Source organism: Procambarus clarkii, chromosome 6 (genome assembly GCF_040958095.1).
Source record: "Procambarus clarkii isolate CNS0578487 chromosome 6, FALCON_Pclarkii_2.0, whole genome shotgun sequence".
NCBI lineage: Eukaryota > Metazoa > Arthropoda > Malacostraca > Decapoda > Cambaridae > Procambarus > Procambarus clarkii.
In genome coordinates, this window is record NC_091155.1 from 10,194,118 (window position 1) to 10,214,136 (window position 20,019).

At 40.4% G+C, this 20,019-nt stretch overlaps 1 protein-coding gene across 5 annotated transcripts in view; it reads left to right on the top strand.

Moving 5' to 3' along the window:
- Window positions 1-356: 356 nt before the first annotated feature.
- The window catches only part of LOC123752639 (uncharacterized), a 121,211-nt gene continuing 101,548 nt past the window's right edge, over window positions 357-20,019 (top strand). For 3 of the 5 annotated variants that reach the window (XM_045734679.2, XM_069305642.1, XM_069305636.1), the window contains exons 1-2: window positions 357-435; window positions 10,223-10,283. In XM_045734679.2, the coding sequence (XP_045590635.1) occupies window positions 389-435; window positions 10,223-10,283 (108 nt within the window). In that variant the 5' untranslated portion in view covers window positions 357-388. The other 2 variants (XM_069305646.1, XM_045734680.2) reach the window with 2 other exon arrangements.

Below are 20,019 nucleotides of genomic sequence, written 5' to 3' on the forward strand. Positions count from 1 at the left end.
GTTTTTATCTTAAACTGGTTGAGAGAGGTACAGTCTTTAACATGGTTGGGAAGGTCAATACTATGCTATGTATTCTCACAAACCCAATGTACTTAAAAAATAAATAAATAAATAAATAAATAAATAAATAAATAAATAAATAAATAAATAAATAAATAAATAAATTAAGGACATTAGTGGCTTTGCATGAATGTAAACATACCAAACTTATGTAATCTCAAAAACCTATTGTACCTTTTTTAAATAAAAACTTATTATTATTATTATTATTATTAATATTATTAATATTATTATTATTATTATTAATATTATTATTATTAATAATATTAATATCTGTGCTACAGCTGCCCCTAACCCATTAGAACAACAAGGAGCGGGACCACAGAAAATGGAAGCTGCGGCTGTACCAGAAGTGACCGGGCGACGTCTTCAAAGGTGCGTTTAACCCAACACGTGTAAGCGTGAACGACCCAAGCTGCATGTATAGTCTTGCGGTCGTAACATACTCTAGGTGCCATCACCCAAGCCTAAGCCATTCAAGGTACAAACCTCCTAGCCCAGTCTTAACACTACAAAGGGGCATGACGCATTGAATCTCGTGATCCTTGTAAGTTAAATTAAGTTTCATTTAAGTAGATATCTAAGTACATATTTAAATATATACTTAAGTATATACTTAATTATATACTTAAGTATATTCGTAAATGTATACGTAAGTACTGTATAATTTTTGTTGTCCCCTTTTTCCCCTTTCCACTTCAAGGGGTGTAAGGTTTTTATGTAGCCTGAGGGCATGGGGGATAGGTGGGTACCCCTTAGCACACACATTTCCCTAGTATTAAACTAAACTATATAAAATAATAGTTGGTATATCACACTCACAAGATTTAAGGTGATAATAATAATAGAATAGTACAATGGAAATTTCCTTTGTATATTTTTTTATATAAGACACAGCACACAAATGGAGGGGTGTAAAAAGAACTAAAACTGAAGGCAAAACATGCAAAACAAAGCGAAAGCTCCTCACAAGGCCCCAGAGCGGGAGGGTAGTGATGTATGGGCATGGGGGTCCCTCCAGCCGCTGCCATACCCACTCGTGGGCTCCGGCCAGGAATGGGCATGGGGGTCCCTCCAGCTGCTGCCATACCCACTTGTGGGCTCCGGCCAGGTTGTCCACCTTCCTGCGAGAAAACCGTTCGGGGAAGTGATACCCCTTGATGACGACGCTACATAGGTTGTTAGCTACCAGCTATCGTGATGGGTTCCCCCTTTACGACTATATTTCACCCTTGTGCACCTATTGCGTGGTGGTCCTGGGGCTAAGGTGGTCTGCCCCTTGGTATGGACATTTAGGTATAATTTAAATTATATTATTATTATAATTCAAGGCAAATGGGTGGGGGGGAAGGGACCTTTGAGAAGCCGTTGGCTTCTTGTCCTCATCAAGGCCACAAGTGTTAGTGGCCCTCAGGTAAACTAAACTTTGGTAAATAACTCAGCAAATCACTAGTCCTGTACAAAAATTCCTATTAATAGGCACATTCAGTAGTACGTTGAACATTATATTTGTAAATATGTTGATAATAGGGTTACGGATCCATTTAACCCTTAACACTATTGCTCTCTTCGGACATTGATCCCGTCCATTTTTTTCTCCTGAGTGCTGGATTTGGACAGGACTCGCATCCACTACAAAAATATTTATATAAAATTCATTTATTATCCGATCGACCTCTGGATAGTTTCAAATTAAGCGCCTTTAGAATGCGCACAATTTGATACCAAAATGAAAGATGTAACATGAAACTTGATGTCTGAACACTTATATGATTATAAATAGGTTTTTGGTCAAAATTTTAAAATATTTGTTAAAATTCTATTTATTGTGCTATTATGTTGGGACTAGTTTTAAAATGCGCGCCTTTACGTCGCAAACAATTTGATACCAAAATGAAAGATGTAACACAAGAATTTATATCAGAACACTAGAAAGATATACCTGTACAGTAAATAATTATGGTGATGAGCTTCCAGAATTAAAATATTTGTTAAAATTCCAGTTATTGCTCTATTATTATGGGACTAGTTTTAAAATATGCGCCTTTTTATTGCGAACAATTTGATACCAAAATGAAAGACATAACACGAAAATTGATGTTATCAAACTGAACGAGTATACACATTAGGTTGCAGTATACAAATTGGTGCTTGTTTACGGGGTAACTTTAGGCTTTCCTGCGGGGAGGCACACCAGGCTTTTGTACATTATATTTATATACACCTGTAGGGAATTCAATTGCGAACACAATGATATCAAAACGAGCGACGTAGCACGATAATTAAGGTGAGAAAACTGAAACTAGTATAAACATTTTACTGATTTTGTGCGCTCATGGGTAACTTTTCCGACTTTAGGCTTTGCTGTGGGGAGTCTCACCAGGCTTTTGGACATTATATGCATAAACATTTGCAGGGAATTTAATTGCGAACACAATGATGCCAAAACGAACGACGTAGCACGAGAATTAAGGTGAGAAAACTCAAACGAGTATACACATTTAAGCATCGCCGCACGGTTCGCCTGCACCATTGGCCCCATGACGTCAAAGTCTGCGGTGCGCTCGTGGGGCGCGCAATAGTGTTAAGATGCTGCATACACAAGATTTCTTTAACGGGTGATAGACAAAATTATTTACTAATCCTTAATAATTCATCATGTTGGGGGACAGGCAGCCAGAGTGTTTCATACATGTTAGGCTTATGTCATGGTCCCCCCCCCCCCTTCCTCCAAAGGTGGAGTTACTGACCCTCCCCAGGATGCAACCCCACAATAAGCTGACTAACTCCTTGGTGCTTATTTACTGCTAGGTGAACAGGAGATTTAGGTGATAGGAAATGTGCCCAACTGTTTCAGTCCTGCACAGGATTCGAACCCAGAATTCTTGATTGTGAGTTGAGAACAAACCCGACTGTACTACTGGGACCATTAAAATGAACATAATTATAAGTATATAATACTTTTATAATTATATATTACAAACTAGCTTTGGTATCCAGCATTGCTAGGGTGATGGAGACCACTCCAAGTACTGTACACTACACATTGCCTTCATTACTGAAACCATCTACAGTATAGTACTCATCATCTTTATCACTGTAAACATCACAAAATTAGGGAACCACTGTGCTCCTTTACTGAAATCCTTGAACATGTTCAAGATTCTTCGATCCGATTCTTCGCGGCAAGGGATCGTATTCCAGGGACCATAGGATTAAGGACTTGCCCGAAACGCTACGCGTACTAGTGGCTGTACAAGAATGTAACAACTCTTGTATATATCTCAAAAAAAAAAAAAAAAAAAAAAAAAGAGTAGAGAACATGTCTCTGCACATACTCTCAAGTTTATTTATTTTATTTTTATTTTATTTTATTTATCTATATATACAAAAGTTCTTGCATTCTTGTATGGCCACTAGCACACACAGTGTTTCAGGTAAGTCCTTAATCCTATATTTTCCGAAATATGACCCGCCAAATTGTTTAGCAGCCAGGACCTAGATTCATGAAGCTCCATGTATTTCTTCGTAAGTGGGTTTGCTACGAAGGTTCCTAAGAAGATGCTTAGGTGCAATTCACGTAGATCCACTTAGGAAGATATTTGTTGGTTCACCTGCGTACCGATAAAGGTCACTACTGTGTTTCGTTTGGCCAATCAGAGAACAGCAACATTCTTCATATTGAAGATTTAGTGCTGGCTTATCGGAGCTCTATTGCCTCCTATTTACGTCGAATTTTCTTATAAAATTAGTATATTTTGAAGTAAAACTATGTTTTTTCAACTTCTACAGGCAGCACGGACATTGTAGTAAACAAATATGTTACATTTGTTGTTTACCTACGTAATTCTAAGAGATACTGTACTGTGTAGCTGTCCTTGTTGCTCGGAAGATGTGCTGACAATTATTGTATATATTTACTGAATTTACCCAAGGGCCACTAACTATCCAGTGGTCTTGACGAGGACAGAAAGCCGGCGGCTTGTTAAAGGGCCCGCCAATTGTCTTAATGATATTTTTTAGCTGGAATTTGGCATTTACGGCTTCAGCGGGTAGGCGGTTCCATGGGTTTATAACCCTCTTTGTGGAAAAAACATTTGTTTTCAGTCCTACTTGAGAGAACATACTCTCCAACACTATATCTGTGATTGTCCTGTTATCAGTGACTTCATACCAAATGGTATGAGGTACTTTGAGCTCTGTAATTACTTCATACACTCAGGAATATTGGAAGATATTCTTGTGCTGCACCCAGATTTTGCCAGTAGAGGCTAATAGATCAGAATTAAGTATTTTGTTCTCCTGATTGCATGTATGACTGGCCATCCTGTGAGGTGAGGATGTTGGATGAGCTTGTAGCTGGTTTCTGATCTACACTGTGTGGTCCTTCATACAGAATAGGGAAGCAGCACATTGCTGTGTGTACCTAAACATGTTAAAAAATACATTGTTTGAGAGGAGTATTGTAGAAACTGGTAAGAGTAATTATAATATAATGTTTCCATGATTCAGTGCTTACCTCTTGTGAAAATTGTGAAGAGTTGTTTAGTCAGAGTTGATTTGTTTTTTGTATTGAGGCTGGTATTTTCTAAATTGATTCCATGTATGTCTAACCATCCTGTGAGATGGGAGTATTAGATAAACTTATAGCTAGTTTTTTATCTACACTGTGTAATATTCCATATAGAATAGGGTAGCAGCACATTGCTGTGTATACCTAATCTTCTTAATAAAAAAAATCAGTAATAAAGATTTTAAATTATAGTTTGTATTAATACAAATACTGTATTATCCTTATTAAATCATGTTAACCATGGATTATTAAGATCTCATGTTGATATGTAATAGTCATATTTCTTTTGAACTGCTAATCCATGCTAATCATTCATTAAATAGTGCATTATGTCTCAATTTTTCACTTCCTTGGATATACTGTACAGTACAAAAAGATAGGATAAAAATAAACAGTAATATTTCTTTCATTATATTTTTTATTTAAATAACTACATTAATATTTTTACAGCTGACAGGATTTGTTTTACCATACAGGTGCATTATTTGTTAAAAAAAATTTGGTTTATTGTTACACACAATGGTGCTACATAGCCTTCCCAGCTTGGCGCCTTCTTTTAATACTTACTGATTAATAAATAAATAATAATAAATAAATTTTATTCAGGAAAAGTACATACAGTTGATTTACAAACATAATGTTGAATTTATAGACAGAGCTAGTACATACAATACCTAAAGTCACTAATACTCATAGCATTTTGGGCAAGGTGTGGGGGGAAAAGCACTTAGACTAAAACTTAATAGTAATCGGGATTGGGTTTAAATTGTGTTCAAAGAAGGAATAAAAAATAAAAAAAGGGGTTAACATAGCAGAAATCAGCAATTGCACATGTTGGTGAACAGCGTTGTTTAAAAAATAGCAAGACATGGGTTGACATTTAGGGGGTAAGGTAGGTTACATGGAGTTAATTAGGTAGTACTTGGTTTAACTCTTAAACTGGTTGAGAGAGGTACAGCCTTTGACATGATTCGGGAGGTTATTCCACATTCTGGGTCCCTTGATTTGTAGAGCACTTCTAGTTTGGTTATACACAGCCAAATTGTGTAACAGGAAGAGGTCTTGGCCACAAATTTGTTCCATGCTAAATGTAGAGGAATCAGCTGAGTATTCCTCAAATAAAATAAGCTGCCTCAGCTTATAAGGTAAATAAAATAAGCATTTCTCAAATAAGTAGCTGCCTCACTTCACTGCCTTACTGCTACATAGACTTCCCGGCATGGTACTTTCTTTTGATAATTACTTGTTCCACACCCAAGTTGTGTAACAGGAAGAGGTCTTGGACCCCTACTTCCCCCACTCTTTTTTAATAGTCCATATAGTCATAATTATAGCTTTAAGTATTCAATGAATAAAGTTTTTGACATTTTACCCTTCTCCTTACCTAACATCATTTGTGCAGCATATTTTTATTTTATGTCTCACCCAGATTTAATTTCAAAATAAAACCAAACTAAATAAATTAGAAATGGGTATGTATAGCTAAGGTACACCCTTACTACTAGGTGAACAGGGGCATTTGGTGATAGTAAATGATCCCATCAGGCAGGGCTCATCACCTTCTCTCATATTTCATGTTCACCAGTGTTTATTTACTTAATAACTACGAGTATAATATCTTGCTATTATAAAACTAATTCTAATATCATAAAAGACATATTTACTCAAAGTTTCAAGCAGAGAATGCATATATAACTAACACGAAGGACTCCTCTTCACGAGATTCAATTTTTATAATCTTTTGTTTATGTTCCAAAATCTTAAAATCAATCCCTGTGTTATGTAGTAGAGAAAAATTGAGTTATATCCAGTTTACGTAAAGCTACGAGTGGTCGAAACCACACTTAGATCCCGGACCAAACTTACGAAGGTTTTTCCGCTTAGTGTAGCTACCTGAATACGGACGTAGCCGCCACGAAGGCACTCAGAAGGAAAACATTCGTAGCTAAGAAGGAAAACCTTCGTAAGTACCTTCGTGAATCTGGCCCCAGGTACACATTTAATGTTGGGTAACAGAGGCTACAGTTAAGGATTGACGCCCAGTAAATCCTCCACGGCCAGGATACGAACCCAGGACAGAGTGCTCGCAAAACACCAGGCGAGCGTCATACCACTACGCCACAGGGACTGCAAAATTTAATGCCAACAGCATTAGGTGTTCGCAGGCGGTCACTCATCTAGTACTAACCAAACCCAACGTTGCTTATTAACACTTTCAGATTCCCGGCGAAGGTAAAAAAACAACCGTATGTGCTCCCGGCGTTTTGCCGCGTAAGCGTAAAAACAAAAATTGTATACTCTTTTTTACTCTCCTGACCTTAGTTCTCGAGCTACGTATTTCATTTTGATACCAACGTGTTCGCAATAAAATTCTCTAGAAGAACATCAGTAAAAAAAAGTCACGAAACGTATAGGGATACCAGCACCAAATAAATAACTACGAAGATGACTCACCGTGAGCGCCCAACAGCAATACAATGTTTTTACTCTTGGGATTGTTATCATCTCCACACTTGTCCTACAACGTTAATTTTGGTATCAATGGACTCGCAATGAAATTCCCAACACGGTGATATGAATATAAGCGTAGAATAATGATTGCGGCCTGCCCGCAAGAGTGTGGGAAGTGGTGAAATTGTTACCCGGTATCGGTGACGGGACGACGCACGGCGCTTTGAAAGTTTATACTTATTTCACTCTCATGACATTATTATTCTATGTACGTCATTCATTTTTGTGTCAATGTGTTCGCAATAGAATGTTCTATGAGCCCGTAGGTAAAAAAGATCAACAAAGCGTAAGATAGAATAGCGCCAAATATAAAACAACGCTGGAACATATCAGTGAGAGTGAAACACACACGAAATGTTTTTACTTTTGTTATGTTTGTGAACCTTTCATGAACTTATTGTACAATGCAGCCTATTGGTGAGAAAGAGAGCCTCATGGCGCGCAGTTTGAAACAAACCCAAAGTAAATCGGATAAAAATTGAATTTTATACAAAGATTTTAAAAGAGGACATAACTCTATGTCCACCTAGCGGGAGCGGGTAGGCGAAACAGGACGCCGGGAGGAGTCCTCATCCGCAGAAAGTGTTAACTTCACTGATTGAATGAGTAGCAGTATCCTCAACATTGTATGGCCATTGGCAATGTGTTTTGTGTCTGGCAAAAGACAAAAGACAAAAGTATTCTCTATATCTATAAAACTGAACTGCAATGCCAATCCTGACCTTAAGTGCTTCCTAGAGGGGTGTAATAGAACTCGTGGTCCCTACATGAGAAACAAATATCTCCTTGATATTCCTAGAGTGAGACTCAACCAAAGCAGAAATGTTATGCAAATCAAGGGTCCTAAATTATGGAATGACCTCCCAAATGTAATTAAAAGCTGTACGTCTCCCAACCAGTTTAAAAGAGAAACCTAAGAAATATTTACTTAACATCATGTAATTAATATCATATAAATAATACCATGTGACTAATTTCACTCACATTTTGCCCTTGTAATGTTATTTTTGTGTTACTCTTATCTTAAATTTTTATCTACTAATAATTATGTCCTTTCTTCCTTAAGTGTCATCTAATTCTTGCATTTCTTTGATAGTGTTTAATGTCCTTTAGGATCCTTGTTTATTTTTTAAGTGTTGGCCTTATTAAACTTAAGTTATACTATATTACTCTTTGCCTGTCATCATTAAGTACTGTATCACTTTTTTATTGTATTCTTTTTTTTTTATACTTTCTCCTTTTTGCAAGCTTGCTTCTCTTTTAGTATTGTGTTTACCCCTGCAAACCTCTATATAATTTTTTCTAAATTATCTTAAATTTTGCCTAAAATGCTTTGTGTAATAATGGCTTCATTAGTATGTGCAACTCTGGTCCCCACAATTGTAAATTAGTCCTATGTTCTTTGTGCACAAATTATTTTGAATACAAATTTTATGTATTTTTATGTACGTCTATGTATGCTGTATAATTTGGCTAGCTTTATAAATAGATGACTTAAGTTTGCCCCGGGACCACCTTCTGTTGCTTCCTGGGGTTAGGGGAAGTCGGATTTGGGTCCTTGGGTCCATTTTGATTATACATGGTTCTTTGTTGCCTCCGAGGAGGGTCTTTTTCAGGTGGAAGGGCTTTCACATTCTTCCTCCCTGTATGCATATGATTTGAGTGGGGTTTCCCCTTCCTCCCCACCTTTTTCCAGGGATTTGGTTCAGTGTGCCTTTGGGCTGATTGGGATTATCCTTCTGGAAGTTTCCTTTCTCTCAGTTCCCTCCTGCAGTGGCTTGGGAGGATCTTTTTATGTACCTTCTGTGAGATGAGACCCGGATTATGCCTTGTTAATGGTCCCTTCATCTTTTGAGTTTGGGGCTTCTCTGTATTGGAAGGGTTACGAGGTTCCAGAGTCTTCCTGGCTGGCAGACAATCACTTGTTCTTGCTTGGGGCTTGATGCAGGTATTGTTATACCTGCACGCTGGAGTGATGTGAGATTGTGCTGCAGGTATTCTGGAGGGCTGTCTTTTGCACCTCTCAAGGACAGCTTGTTTGCTTCTGCTCATTCTCAGCAGTCTGTTTGCATGAGACTACTCTTTTAGGTCTCTTGCAGCTCCATGAAAAGGTTCCCCCTTTGTCAGTGGTGCTTGTGGCAGTTGACTTTAGCATCCGTTTTCATTTGGATTTCGCTGTGCATTTCTCAGGAACTCCTTGAGCTGCATGTTGATTGGTTCGTTAAGGATGTTGGGATTCTCGACTGGGGAACGCTACATATAGGGCCTCTGCTGTTGCTGCATTGGCTGCACTCCTCAAGCTGTATGCTCCCACTCACAAGGAGGTGGAGGCCATGTCTTTGCTGTCAACATACTGTGTTGGCCAGTTCTTTAGATTTGGCGTGAGCTCTTGGTCTCCTGTCGGCCTCTCCTCTTTCCTGAGGATGTCATAGTGCAGGCTCTCTCTTTGGCGGCTGCGGCTTGTTGGTCCATTTCGGCCCATCTCTGGTTTGGGGGTTCTTGTTCTTTGTTCGATTAGAGCTGGTGCATCAACAGCTGTTGGTCAAGGTAGGCCATCAGTGGAGTCAGATGCCGAGTCACAAGCACTTCCCTCGGCTCGTCCTTCTCTATCTGGACATTCTGGAACTGGTTTCATTTCAATGTGGGGCATCAGGCTTACTGCTTCAAGGTTCTGCCCTTTGGCTTGAATCTGGCTCCCTGAAATTTGACTAGGTTAGGGCTTGTAATGATGATCTGGCTATATGTCTGTTAGGGGGTTCATGTGTTGGTCCTTGTTAGCTAGTGCTGAAAAAACCACCAAGGACACTGGAAAGAAGAGTTTCATTACATTTAGTGCTTTATTTTCATCTGTACAACAGCTCTCTTATTTAGATAATGTACATACCTATTCTGTATTGTATATAGTATATGTCAGTTATGAGCCTGACCAGATCATAATCCTCCAATTGGCTCGAGTTCTACTGAACCAAATTCAAGAAAATTGTGACATGTTAGTCAATATTAGAAGCTTTTATGGAAGCTTCTGCTTATTTTGGATTTTTGTATGAAGTGTAATTTAAATAATTTTCACTTGCACAGGTATCGTCACGAGCAGCCTCACAGCCAGCTGTCACGCAGGGCTTGCAGACCAGCGATGGCGGTGAGAACATTTGTTGTTTTGTGGCAAGTGTTGTTAAGTTACATCCTAGTAATTGTATTGACAGTTATTATGTGGTTATATCCTGGTAACCACATCCTGTTAACCTGTATTGACAACTATTATGTGGTTACCTAGTGGTAATGGTATTCCAACTATTATATGGCTACATCCTGGTAATGGTATTGATAACTATTATATGCTTACATCCTGGTATTGGTATTAACAATTATATGGCTACATCCTGGTAATGGTATTAACAACTGTTATGTGCTTGCTCCTGGTAATGGTATTAACAACTATTATATGGCTACATCCTGGTAATGGCATTGCCAACTATTATATGGCTACATCCTGGTAATGGTATTGATAACTATTATATGGTTACATCCTAGTAATGGAATTAACAACCATTATGTAGTTACATCCTGATAATGGTATTACCAACTATAATATGGCTACATCCTGGTAATGGATGGGGTGCCGGACAGCTGAGTGGACAGTGCCTCAGATTCGTAGTCCTGAGGTTCCGGTTTTGATTCCTGATGGAGGCGGAGACAAATGGGCAAAATGTTTCTTTCACCCTGATGCCCCTGTTACCTAGCAGTAAATAGGTATCTGGGAGTTAGACAGCTGCTATGGGATGCTTCCTGGGGGGTGTGCAACAAAACGGAGGCCTGGTCGAGGACCCGGCCGCGGGGACGCTAAGCCCCAAAATCATCTCGTGATAACCTCAAGATGGTATTGACAATTATTATGTGGTTACATCCTGGTAATGGTGAGGTCAATTATCGTGTAGTTACTACCCAACCTGTCCTCTTAAAAAGAACATCGCTTTTTGGCCGTTTGCCCGTATGGCCGAATTTGGACGTAATTTGGAAATGAAAAAAAAATGAAAATAAATTTGGGATTTTTTTTTTCAACAACAGTAAGTTAAGGGTCCTCTGATAGGTTAGGTGGGCAGGAAATTCTCATAAAGTTTCGAAACGTTATGAAAAACGTTAATTTAAAGTGTCCTCTCATAACCTCTGCGCATACGCCGGACGACTCAAATAGAAAACGGAACAGAACGTTACTTTTGTGAGTCGACTTCATTTCAAAGTATGTCCAAATTTGGCCATAGCGCGCATATGAGCGAAAAGTGACGTTATTTTTAAGAGGACGAGTTGCACTACCTGGCAAGGATTTTTATGAAGATATGGACATTTTCTGATGAAGCCGACTAGGAGGCCTGGTCGATGTTGAACCCCAAAATCATTGTAAGGTTACAAGATAAGCCAAAGAGAATAATCATACTAAGTTTCAACGTCTGAACAGTTAGGACAGTGCCCATGTTAGGTAAAGGCAGAGACAGTTGGGGAGGATACAACAGGTAATGGTGAGGATAATTATGTGGTCAAGTGCTACTTGATGATGATAGTGTTGTGTCTAGGTAACCATTAGGTGATGGTGATACCAATAATAATGTCACTAATTGGTGATGATTGAGATGATTATGATGTCATAATTTTTTTTAATAGGTTATTGCAAGTGCAAGTTGCCTAATAATTATACCACAACTTATGTATTTAATCAAACAAATATCATTAACTTCAACATATAGTTCCTCCATCCGTTCCCGAAACGTGAGATCAAAGGTGCTAGGGAAGGTGTTTGGTGTTGATTAATTAGCACAACATGGCTGGAGAAAAGGAAAAATGAGAAATCAAACTATTCTACTTTTGGATTAGCCTAATACATTCTCATTAATTGTGAAAACTGCTGCAATGTAAGTTTTACGTGACTAATATGCAATTCTCTCACCGAGTGGTTTGGTCTACAGTTGGTGTTTCCTTTGCTAAGACAATTTCCCAGCACCTAGGATGTCCCTGCCTGCTTGCCTGTCTGTGTGTATTGGTTCAGCTAGCTTGTGTGTTTGGTCCCTGTGGAGCTTATTGTCATGTATTTGTTAGCAGTCACTTGACTTCCCCATCTAATTCTGTACCTGATTGTGACATATTGTTCTTCGGGATGTTTCAGTGTTTTTAAGACTCCATTGGCCATTCATGTTGCCTCCATAGTACAGCCTCTTGGGTTAAGGAGTCTTTTTACTCGCCGGTGTGCCTCGTTTTGTTGGCATTGGATTTAAATTTTTGGCCTAGCTGGCTTCTCGTGCTGCTGCCTCTTGGGCTATGGCCAATTTGCAGTGCTGGGCTTTACATTATTAACTTGATTTATTTACTTATTTTAATTTATTTAATTGTTTATAATTTATTTATAATATTAATTTCTTATGTTAATTTATTAATTTCGATACCGGACTGTATGATGATAGGGTGTGGACTGTATGATATTAAATTCCCACAAATCATTTCCTTCACAAATGGGGGGGATTAATTAATTAGTCTATTAATCAAAATTATCAATTGGTAGACATTTACTACAAATGTTAAGAATACATAGTTTAGTAAATTAAATTAAATAAACACAGCTTACCTGAATGGTAGATTTTGGACTGGTCAACCAGATATGAATGCAAAAGATTACACCAACTAAACTCCTTGTAGGTGATGCTAGTGTATTACATGTCGTGTGTTGTACCAGGTAGTTACAGTGACACCTTGGCTTACGAATGCCCCTATTTACAAACTTTTCGGGTTACGAGCCTAATTTCTTCGGAAAATTTGAATCGGGTTACGAGCTTTACTTCAGGAAACGAGTGTGTTGATATGCGTATGGCCAACCTAGCTCGTGGTGGCACTGCGATCACGCCTCAGTTTACCAGTGGCTCCAGCCTAGTGACAATTGCACCCGAATTCTTTGTAAAGAATTTTAGTGTTTTATTAATTTTTGAGTGTTTGAACATAAAATTAATTATTATATATCTTGCTATGGATCCCAAGAAAGTTGGTGGTAAGGTTCAACCTAAGAAAATAGTTGTGAGTAAAGGCAGTAGAGGACGTCCCTTCCTCATTAAGAAAATGTGTGAAGTATGGGAAGAACTGTAAAGTTTTGTTGAAAAAACTCACCCAGATAAAGCTGTAGCAGGCCATTGCATTGACCTTTTAAATGACAATGTGATGTCTTACTACGGACAAGTGTTAAAATGTAGGGAAAAGAAGTGTCTTTAGACAGATTCTTAGTAAGACAAGCAAGCAGTGAGCCACAAGCAGGTCCTAGTGGTATGTAGGCAAAACGTGCCAGAGAGTGAACCCCAGAGAAGTCATCACTGCCTGATGTTATAATGGAAGCGGACTCCTCTTGCAAACACTAACACCTCCCCCCCCCCCTCCTCACTGTCTTCCATACGCCAACAAGCATCATCAGTAAAGGTAAGTAATAACTTGTACATACAGTATGTAATTTAATACTGAAGATTTGGGTGAATTAGGTATAAAATTTACTCTGAAGTTAATTTTTGGAGAATCTGTAACGGATTAATTCAATTTCCATTATTTCTTATGGGAAAATTCGCTTCAGTTTAGGAATATTCGGCTTATGAACCGTCTCTGGGAACGGATTAACCACCTCACTGCTCACCTGGTTTCGGCAAAAACTTCTTGGGGCAATTGTCAAGGACATATTCGTGTTGTTTTCATAAATATTCAGGTAAATTTAATGTCAAAATGTTTCGAAACTCAACTATTTTCATTTAAAAACACAGAGTAATGAAAACATTAAAAAAAACATTAAAATATAGCCTAATTAATAAAATAGCACAACTCTCAAGAGCGCCTTAAGACACTCTGCGCAGTACAGTGGTTAAATTTGTAAACTGAGGTACCACTGTACTGTTAATTCTTCGTCCCATTCAATTTCAACTGTCAAATGGAGCACACAGTAATAATTGTAACCAATATACGACTGCTATATCAGGGGAAATGATTATTATGTTTTATTAATATTTACCCTGTTGGGTGGCTCGCATCGTGTCCTAACTGGTAAACCCTTATCTACCTACATTACTGGCTAAGAATGACTAGATTTAATGGGTTATCAGGTACAGAACAATTCCCTTATTGTTGATGACGATCGTGCTGATGATGGGAGTTTGTAACTCCCATAACACTGCATCTAGAGGGAAATAATTGTTGAGCTTCAAGTGTGTTCCAAGCGAGACTTGTTGATGTTAAATTAATGACGTCTGCTCCCTCTCGGCTTGAAAGACGCCATTCTCTCGCTGGTTCCTATACTACCCTTTTATTGACAGTGGGAGGTAGACTTTAGTTTGTTAATAATTATATTAGATCCAGTCATAGAGAATATCTTTTTATTGATTCTTATAGTAGACTGGTGTTTTTAATGATTCACATTATTATTAGCTGTTGAATTTAATGGCAACTTGGCAATGATTTCCTGTTTTCTTGTGTGGATAATTCCACTGAAATTTCATTTTCCTTGAATGATTAAATAATATACCTCCGTTTTCTAATTTAATCCGTTCCCAGAGACAGTTAAAAACCGAAACGAATTTTCCACAAGAAATATGGTAATGTAAATTGAATTAATCCGTTCCACACACCCAAAAATATTAACTTAAAAATTTAGTGGTACTTCAACTTACGACTGCCCCTACTTACAAATTTTTCAAGTTATGAAGTAAATTTCATCGGAAAATGTGACTCGACTTACGACCTTTGCCTCAACTTTCTGGTGGCACAGGCAACCATGCTTCAGTATACCAGTGTCACCCTGCTAGAGATGATCGCACTTGAATATTGTATTTGAGAGGACATCAGGATGGATGAATGGTGAGGAGACTGGATGGATGAATGGATGGATATGGGAGCCGGTCGGCCGAGCGGACAGCACGCTGGACTTGTGATCCTGTGGTCCTTGGTTCGATCCCAGGCGCCGGCGAGAAACATTGGGCAGAGTTTCTTTCACCCTATGCCCCTGTTACCTAGCAGTAAAATAGGTACCTGGGTGTTAGTCAGCTGTCACGGGCTGCTTCCTGGGGGTGGAGGCCTGGTAGAGGACCGGGCCGCGGGGACACTAAAAAGCCCCGAAATCATCTCAAGATAACCTCAAGATGAATGGTGAGGAGACTGGATGGATGAATGGTGAGGAGACTGGATGGATGGATGGTGAGGGGAATGGATGGTGAAGGGACTGGATGGATGGTGAGGGGAATGGATGGATTGATGGATGGTGGGGGGACTGGATGGATGGTGAGGGGAATGGATGTATGGATGGATGGTGAGGGGAATGGATGGATGGATGGTGGGGGGACTGGATGGATGGTGAGGGGACTGGATGGATGGATGGTGGGGGGGACTGGATGGATGGATGATGGGGGGACTGGATGGATGGTGAGGGGACTGGATGGATGGATGGTGGGGGGACTGGATGGATGGATGGATGGTGGGGGGACTGGATGGATGGATGGATGGTGGGGGGACTGGATGGATGGTGAGGGGACTGGATGGATGGATGGTGGGGAGACTGGATGGATGGTGAGGGGACTGGATGGGTGGATGGATGGTTGTGGGGAGACTGGATGGATGGTGAGGGGACTGGATGGGTGGATGGATGGTTGTGGGGGGACTGGATGGATGGATGGGGGGGGGTAGGACTGGATGGATGGATGGTGGGGAAACTGGATGGTTGGTGTAGGCATTCACAGTCAATTGAATGACTGAATGCATTCACCCCCACCAGGCATTCACAGTTACAACCAGTCAGTTAGTAAAAAATAAGAGTTTAATGACAGGTGCTCAGTCAGTCTGCCTCCTGATCCATCAGCTGGTAGCAAGGAAGTCCACCATGTTAATACTGTCCACATGGCTGGGAAGAGTACATCTGAGGGGGTCTGGTGTGGGGGGATGAAGGGATGGAGGTAGCAGGGAGGGTGTGGGATGGGGGGGATGGAGGTAATGGGCAGGGTGACCAACTCTGCCAACCTTCTCACTACTGCCTGCTGGCACACACTGACACCTGCTGGAGCACTGCTGCCAACCTATCCACCCACTTTGCCACCCGCCCCCTCCACCATCCATACATCCAGTCCCCCTCCGCCATCCACCCACTTTGCCGCCTGCCCCTCCACCATACATACATCTGGTCCCCCTCCACCAGCCACCTATCCAGACCCCCTCTACTGTCCAAACCATTCAGTCCCTCTCCACTATCCATCCATCCAGTCCCCCTCCACCATCCATCCATCCATCCAGTTCCCTCTCCACCATCCATCCATCCAGTCCCCTCTCCACCATCCATCCATCCAGTCCCCTCTCCACCATCCATCCATCCAGTCCCCTCTCCACCATCCATCCTTCCAGTCCCCTCTCCACCATCCATCCATCCAGTCACCCGCCACCATCCATCCATCCAATTCTCCACCATCCAGTCCCCCTCCACTATCCATCCACCCAGTTCTCCCCCCCCCTCCACCATCCATCCATCTGATTCTTAGGCTGATGTGAAAAGCTGAGGTCGTGTGACTCTGGCTCCTGCTTTCTTGGCTTTCAGCTCTGTGCCTTGTGGTGTGGGACTGTTTCTTCTGGTGGTGCGTGAACCGGGAGTAATTTCACTAGTACTCGGGCTACATGCGCTTAGGGTCCCCTTCCCTAAGTGTCCTGTAAGTACTGCCCTCGGGGCTTGAGGCCACCTTCCACAAGTCAACTTGGGTTCTACCTCTGCTTAATCTTTTGCTGCTTGGTAATTGACCACCATGAGTGTGCTGGGGTGTTTCATATGCTTTTGTTTGCCTTAGGATAAGGGGTAGTTTGCATGGGTGGGGCACAGGGTACTGCACAGCTAGTTTTCACCATTATAGCACCCGGCTCTGTTCCGCCTGGGTATGTTGTCCTCTTGCAGGGTTTTCCTTTTGTTTTCCTGCCTGGTAGGGGGAGGGGGGTCTACCTTTGGTTGGCTCATATATATATTATATATATATATATATATATATATATATATATATATATATATATATATATATATATATATATATATATATATATATATATATATATATATATATATATATATATATATAAACATACATACATACACATACATACATACATACATACATACACACACATACATACATACATACATACATACATACATACATACATACATACATATATATATATATATATATATATATATATATATATATATATATATATATATATATATATATATATATATATATATATATATATATGCGAACAAGCCTGAATGGTCCCCAGGACATATGCAACTGAATATATATATATATATATTTTTATATATATATATATATATTTGGTACCAATTCTAAATGTGTACAAGGTTGGTTGTGTATGAAATGGACTCTTAGGACTTCCAGTGAGAGGCAGCCATCTTGGAAAAAATTCCCAGAATGCCCTAGGACTGCTGGCTGGGTTAGTACTGAATGAGCAACCATGGGTGGCCCACGCGCCTCTGACTTCCAAACACCTATTCGACGCGGTGTTGAAAGATAATGCTCTGTCGGTGAAATTCAAACCTTATTGTTTGAAGAACGTAAGGGTCATAATATTGGTGAAGCTAGGAGCAATAAGGACCTAACACAAATAGATTCACGGAAAATGAAAAAGAAATGTGTGAAACATTAAACGAAAAGTTCCAAAGTGTGTTTGTCCAAAATTAAATCTTCAGGGAACCAGATGCAATAAGAATTCCAGAGAACAACATAGAGCACATAGAGGTGTCTAGAGACGATGTGGAAAAAATGCTCAAGGAGCTTAGATTAACACTATCGCGCTCCAGGCGTATGCACGAAGTAGCCCTGGCGGTGCGGGTGAACGTGCGGGCAAATGCTTGGCGACACTTAATGTGTTTTCTCGTTTCAGTTTTATCATCTTAATTCTCGTGCTACGTCGCTCGTTATGGTATCACTGTGTTCACAATAGAATTCTCTACAGGGGTATATGCATATAAGATCCAACAGCCAAACTTGACTTCCCCACAGCAAAGCCTAAAATCGGCAAAAGTTACCCTGTGAGCGCACAAAATCAGTAAAATGTGTATACTCGTTTCAGTTTTCTCACCATAATTCTCATGCTACATTGTTCGTTTTGGTATCAATGTGTTCGGGTGTGATAATTGGTTCTCGTTCACGGGTAACTTTAAGCTTTACTGCAGGTGTATATGCATATATTGTCCAAAAGCCCAGCGTGACTCCCCGCCTAAAGTTATCCGTGAACGAGAACCAATTATTACACCCGCAACTTAATGTGTATACTCGTTCAATTTGATAACATCAATTTTTGTGTTTAGTTGCTCGTTTTGGTATCAAATTGTTCGCAATATAAAGGCGCGTATTTTAAAACTAGTTCCATAATAATAGAGCAATAACTGGAATTTTAACAAATATTTTAATTCTGGACGCTCATCATCAAAATTATATTTTATCAGTGTTCTGACGTAAATTTTTGTGTTACATCTTTCATTTTGGTATCAAATTGTTCGCAATGTAAAGGCGCGCATTTAAAACTAGTCCCATAATAATAGCACAATAAATAGAATTTTAACAAATATTTTAAAATTTTGACCTAAAACGTATTTATAATGTTTCAAGTGTTCTGACATCAAGTTTTGTGTTACATCTTTCATTTTTGTATCAAATTGTGTGCACTCTAAATGCGCTTATTTTGACACTATCCCAAAGTCGATCGGAAAAAAAATTAAGTCTAGCTAGCCTGTGGTCTATCCTCGTGCCCATGCCGTTCGGCTGCTTGCAGCTTTGGCTGCCGTGTTTGGTAACATGTCTTGGGTTCATATTCGGGCATGGGGATTTGGAGGTCGCACAGGGTCCTGGCCGCCTGCTATATTGTGAGCGTGTCTGCTCCTGGGTGTTCTTCAGTTGCTTTGGGTCGCAGGTTGCAGCCTATTGTCTCGACTCCGTGTTGCGGAGTTTGTGACGGCCGCCTCCAAGGACAGCCCTCTTTTTTCCTTCTCTTTGGGTATGTAGCTCCAAGGAGCTGTAGGGGCTTCCCTCAGAAAACCAGCGTTGAATGTAATGAAACGCCATTTTCTGGGTAAGCCCCTGAGGCTCCCTGGCAATCCTCCCTCCCACTGGTTGGCGTTTTTTTCGCATTGGTTGAAGCTTAGCTTCCGAACTGGAGTGCTATGCAACCGGCGCGGTGAGGTCTGGGCCCTCCCTCCCGCTCTTGGGGAGGGGAGGGCTGCTCGGATGAGCGATGCGGCAGTAGGGTGTTACGTTTAATTGTTTGCTTGTTTTCTTGGGATTGAAGGGAGTTCTACCTCTCTGTTTGATTTTTATTGTTAGTTTCCTACTATTTGTGGTTTTTGTTATGCCTACCTTTCTGGGTGCCTAACCCCAGTCGATGGCAGATAAGGAAAATCCCCAACCACAGGTCGGGAGCCGATCGGCCGAGCGGACAGCACACTGGACTTGTGATCCTGTAGTCCCGGGTTCGATCCCTGGCGCTGGCGAGAAACAATGGGCAGAGTTTCTTTCACCCTATGCTCCTGTTACCTAGCAGTAAAATAGGTACCTGGGTGTTAGTCAGCTGTCACAGGCTGCTTCCTGGGGGTGGAGGCCTGGTCGAGGACCGGGCCGCGGGGACACTAAAGCCCCGAAATCATCTCAAGATAACCTCAAGACAGGTTTTTTTTCCAGGGCTATTGCTCCCTGAAACCTCTCTGAAGAGGCCAGGTTCTGGCTCATGGTCCCTGGTATGTCTGAACTTCATAACTACTGTCCCAGTCTAAATATATATAAAATACATTAGCCTGATAAGCTCCAGGGAGCCTCCGGGGCTCG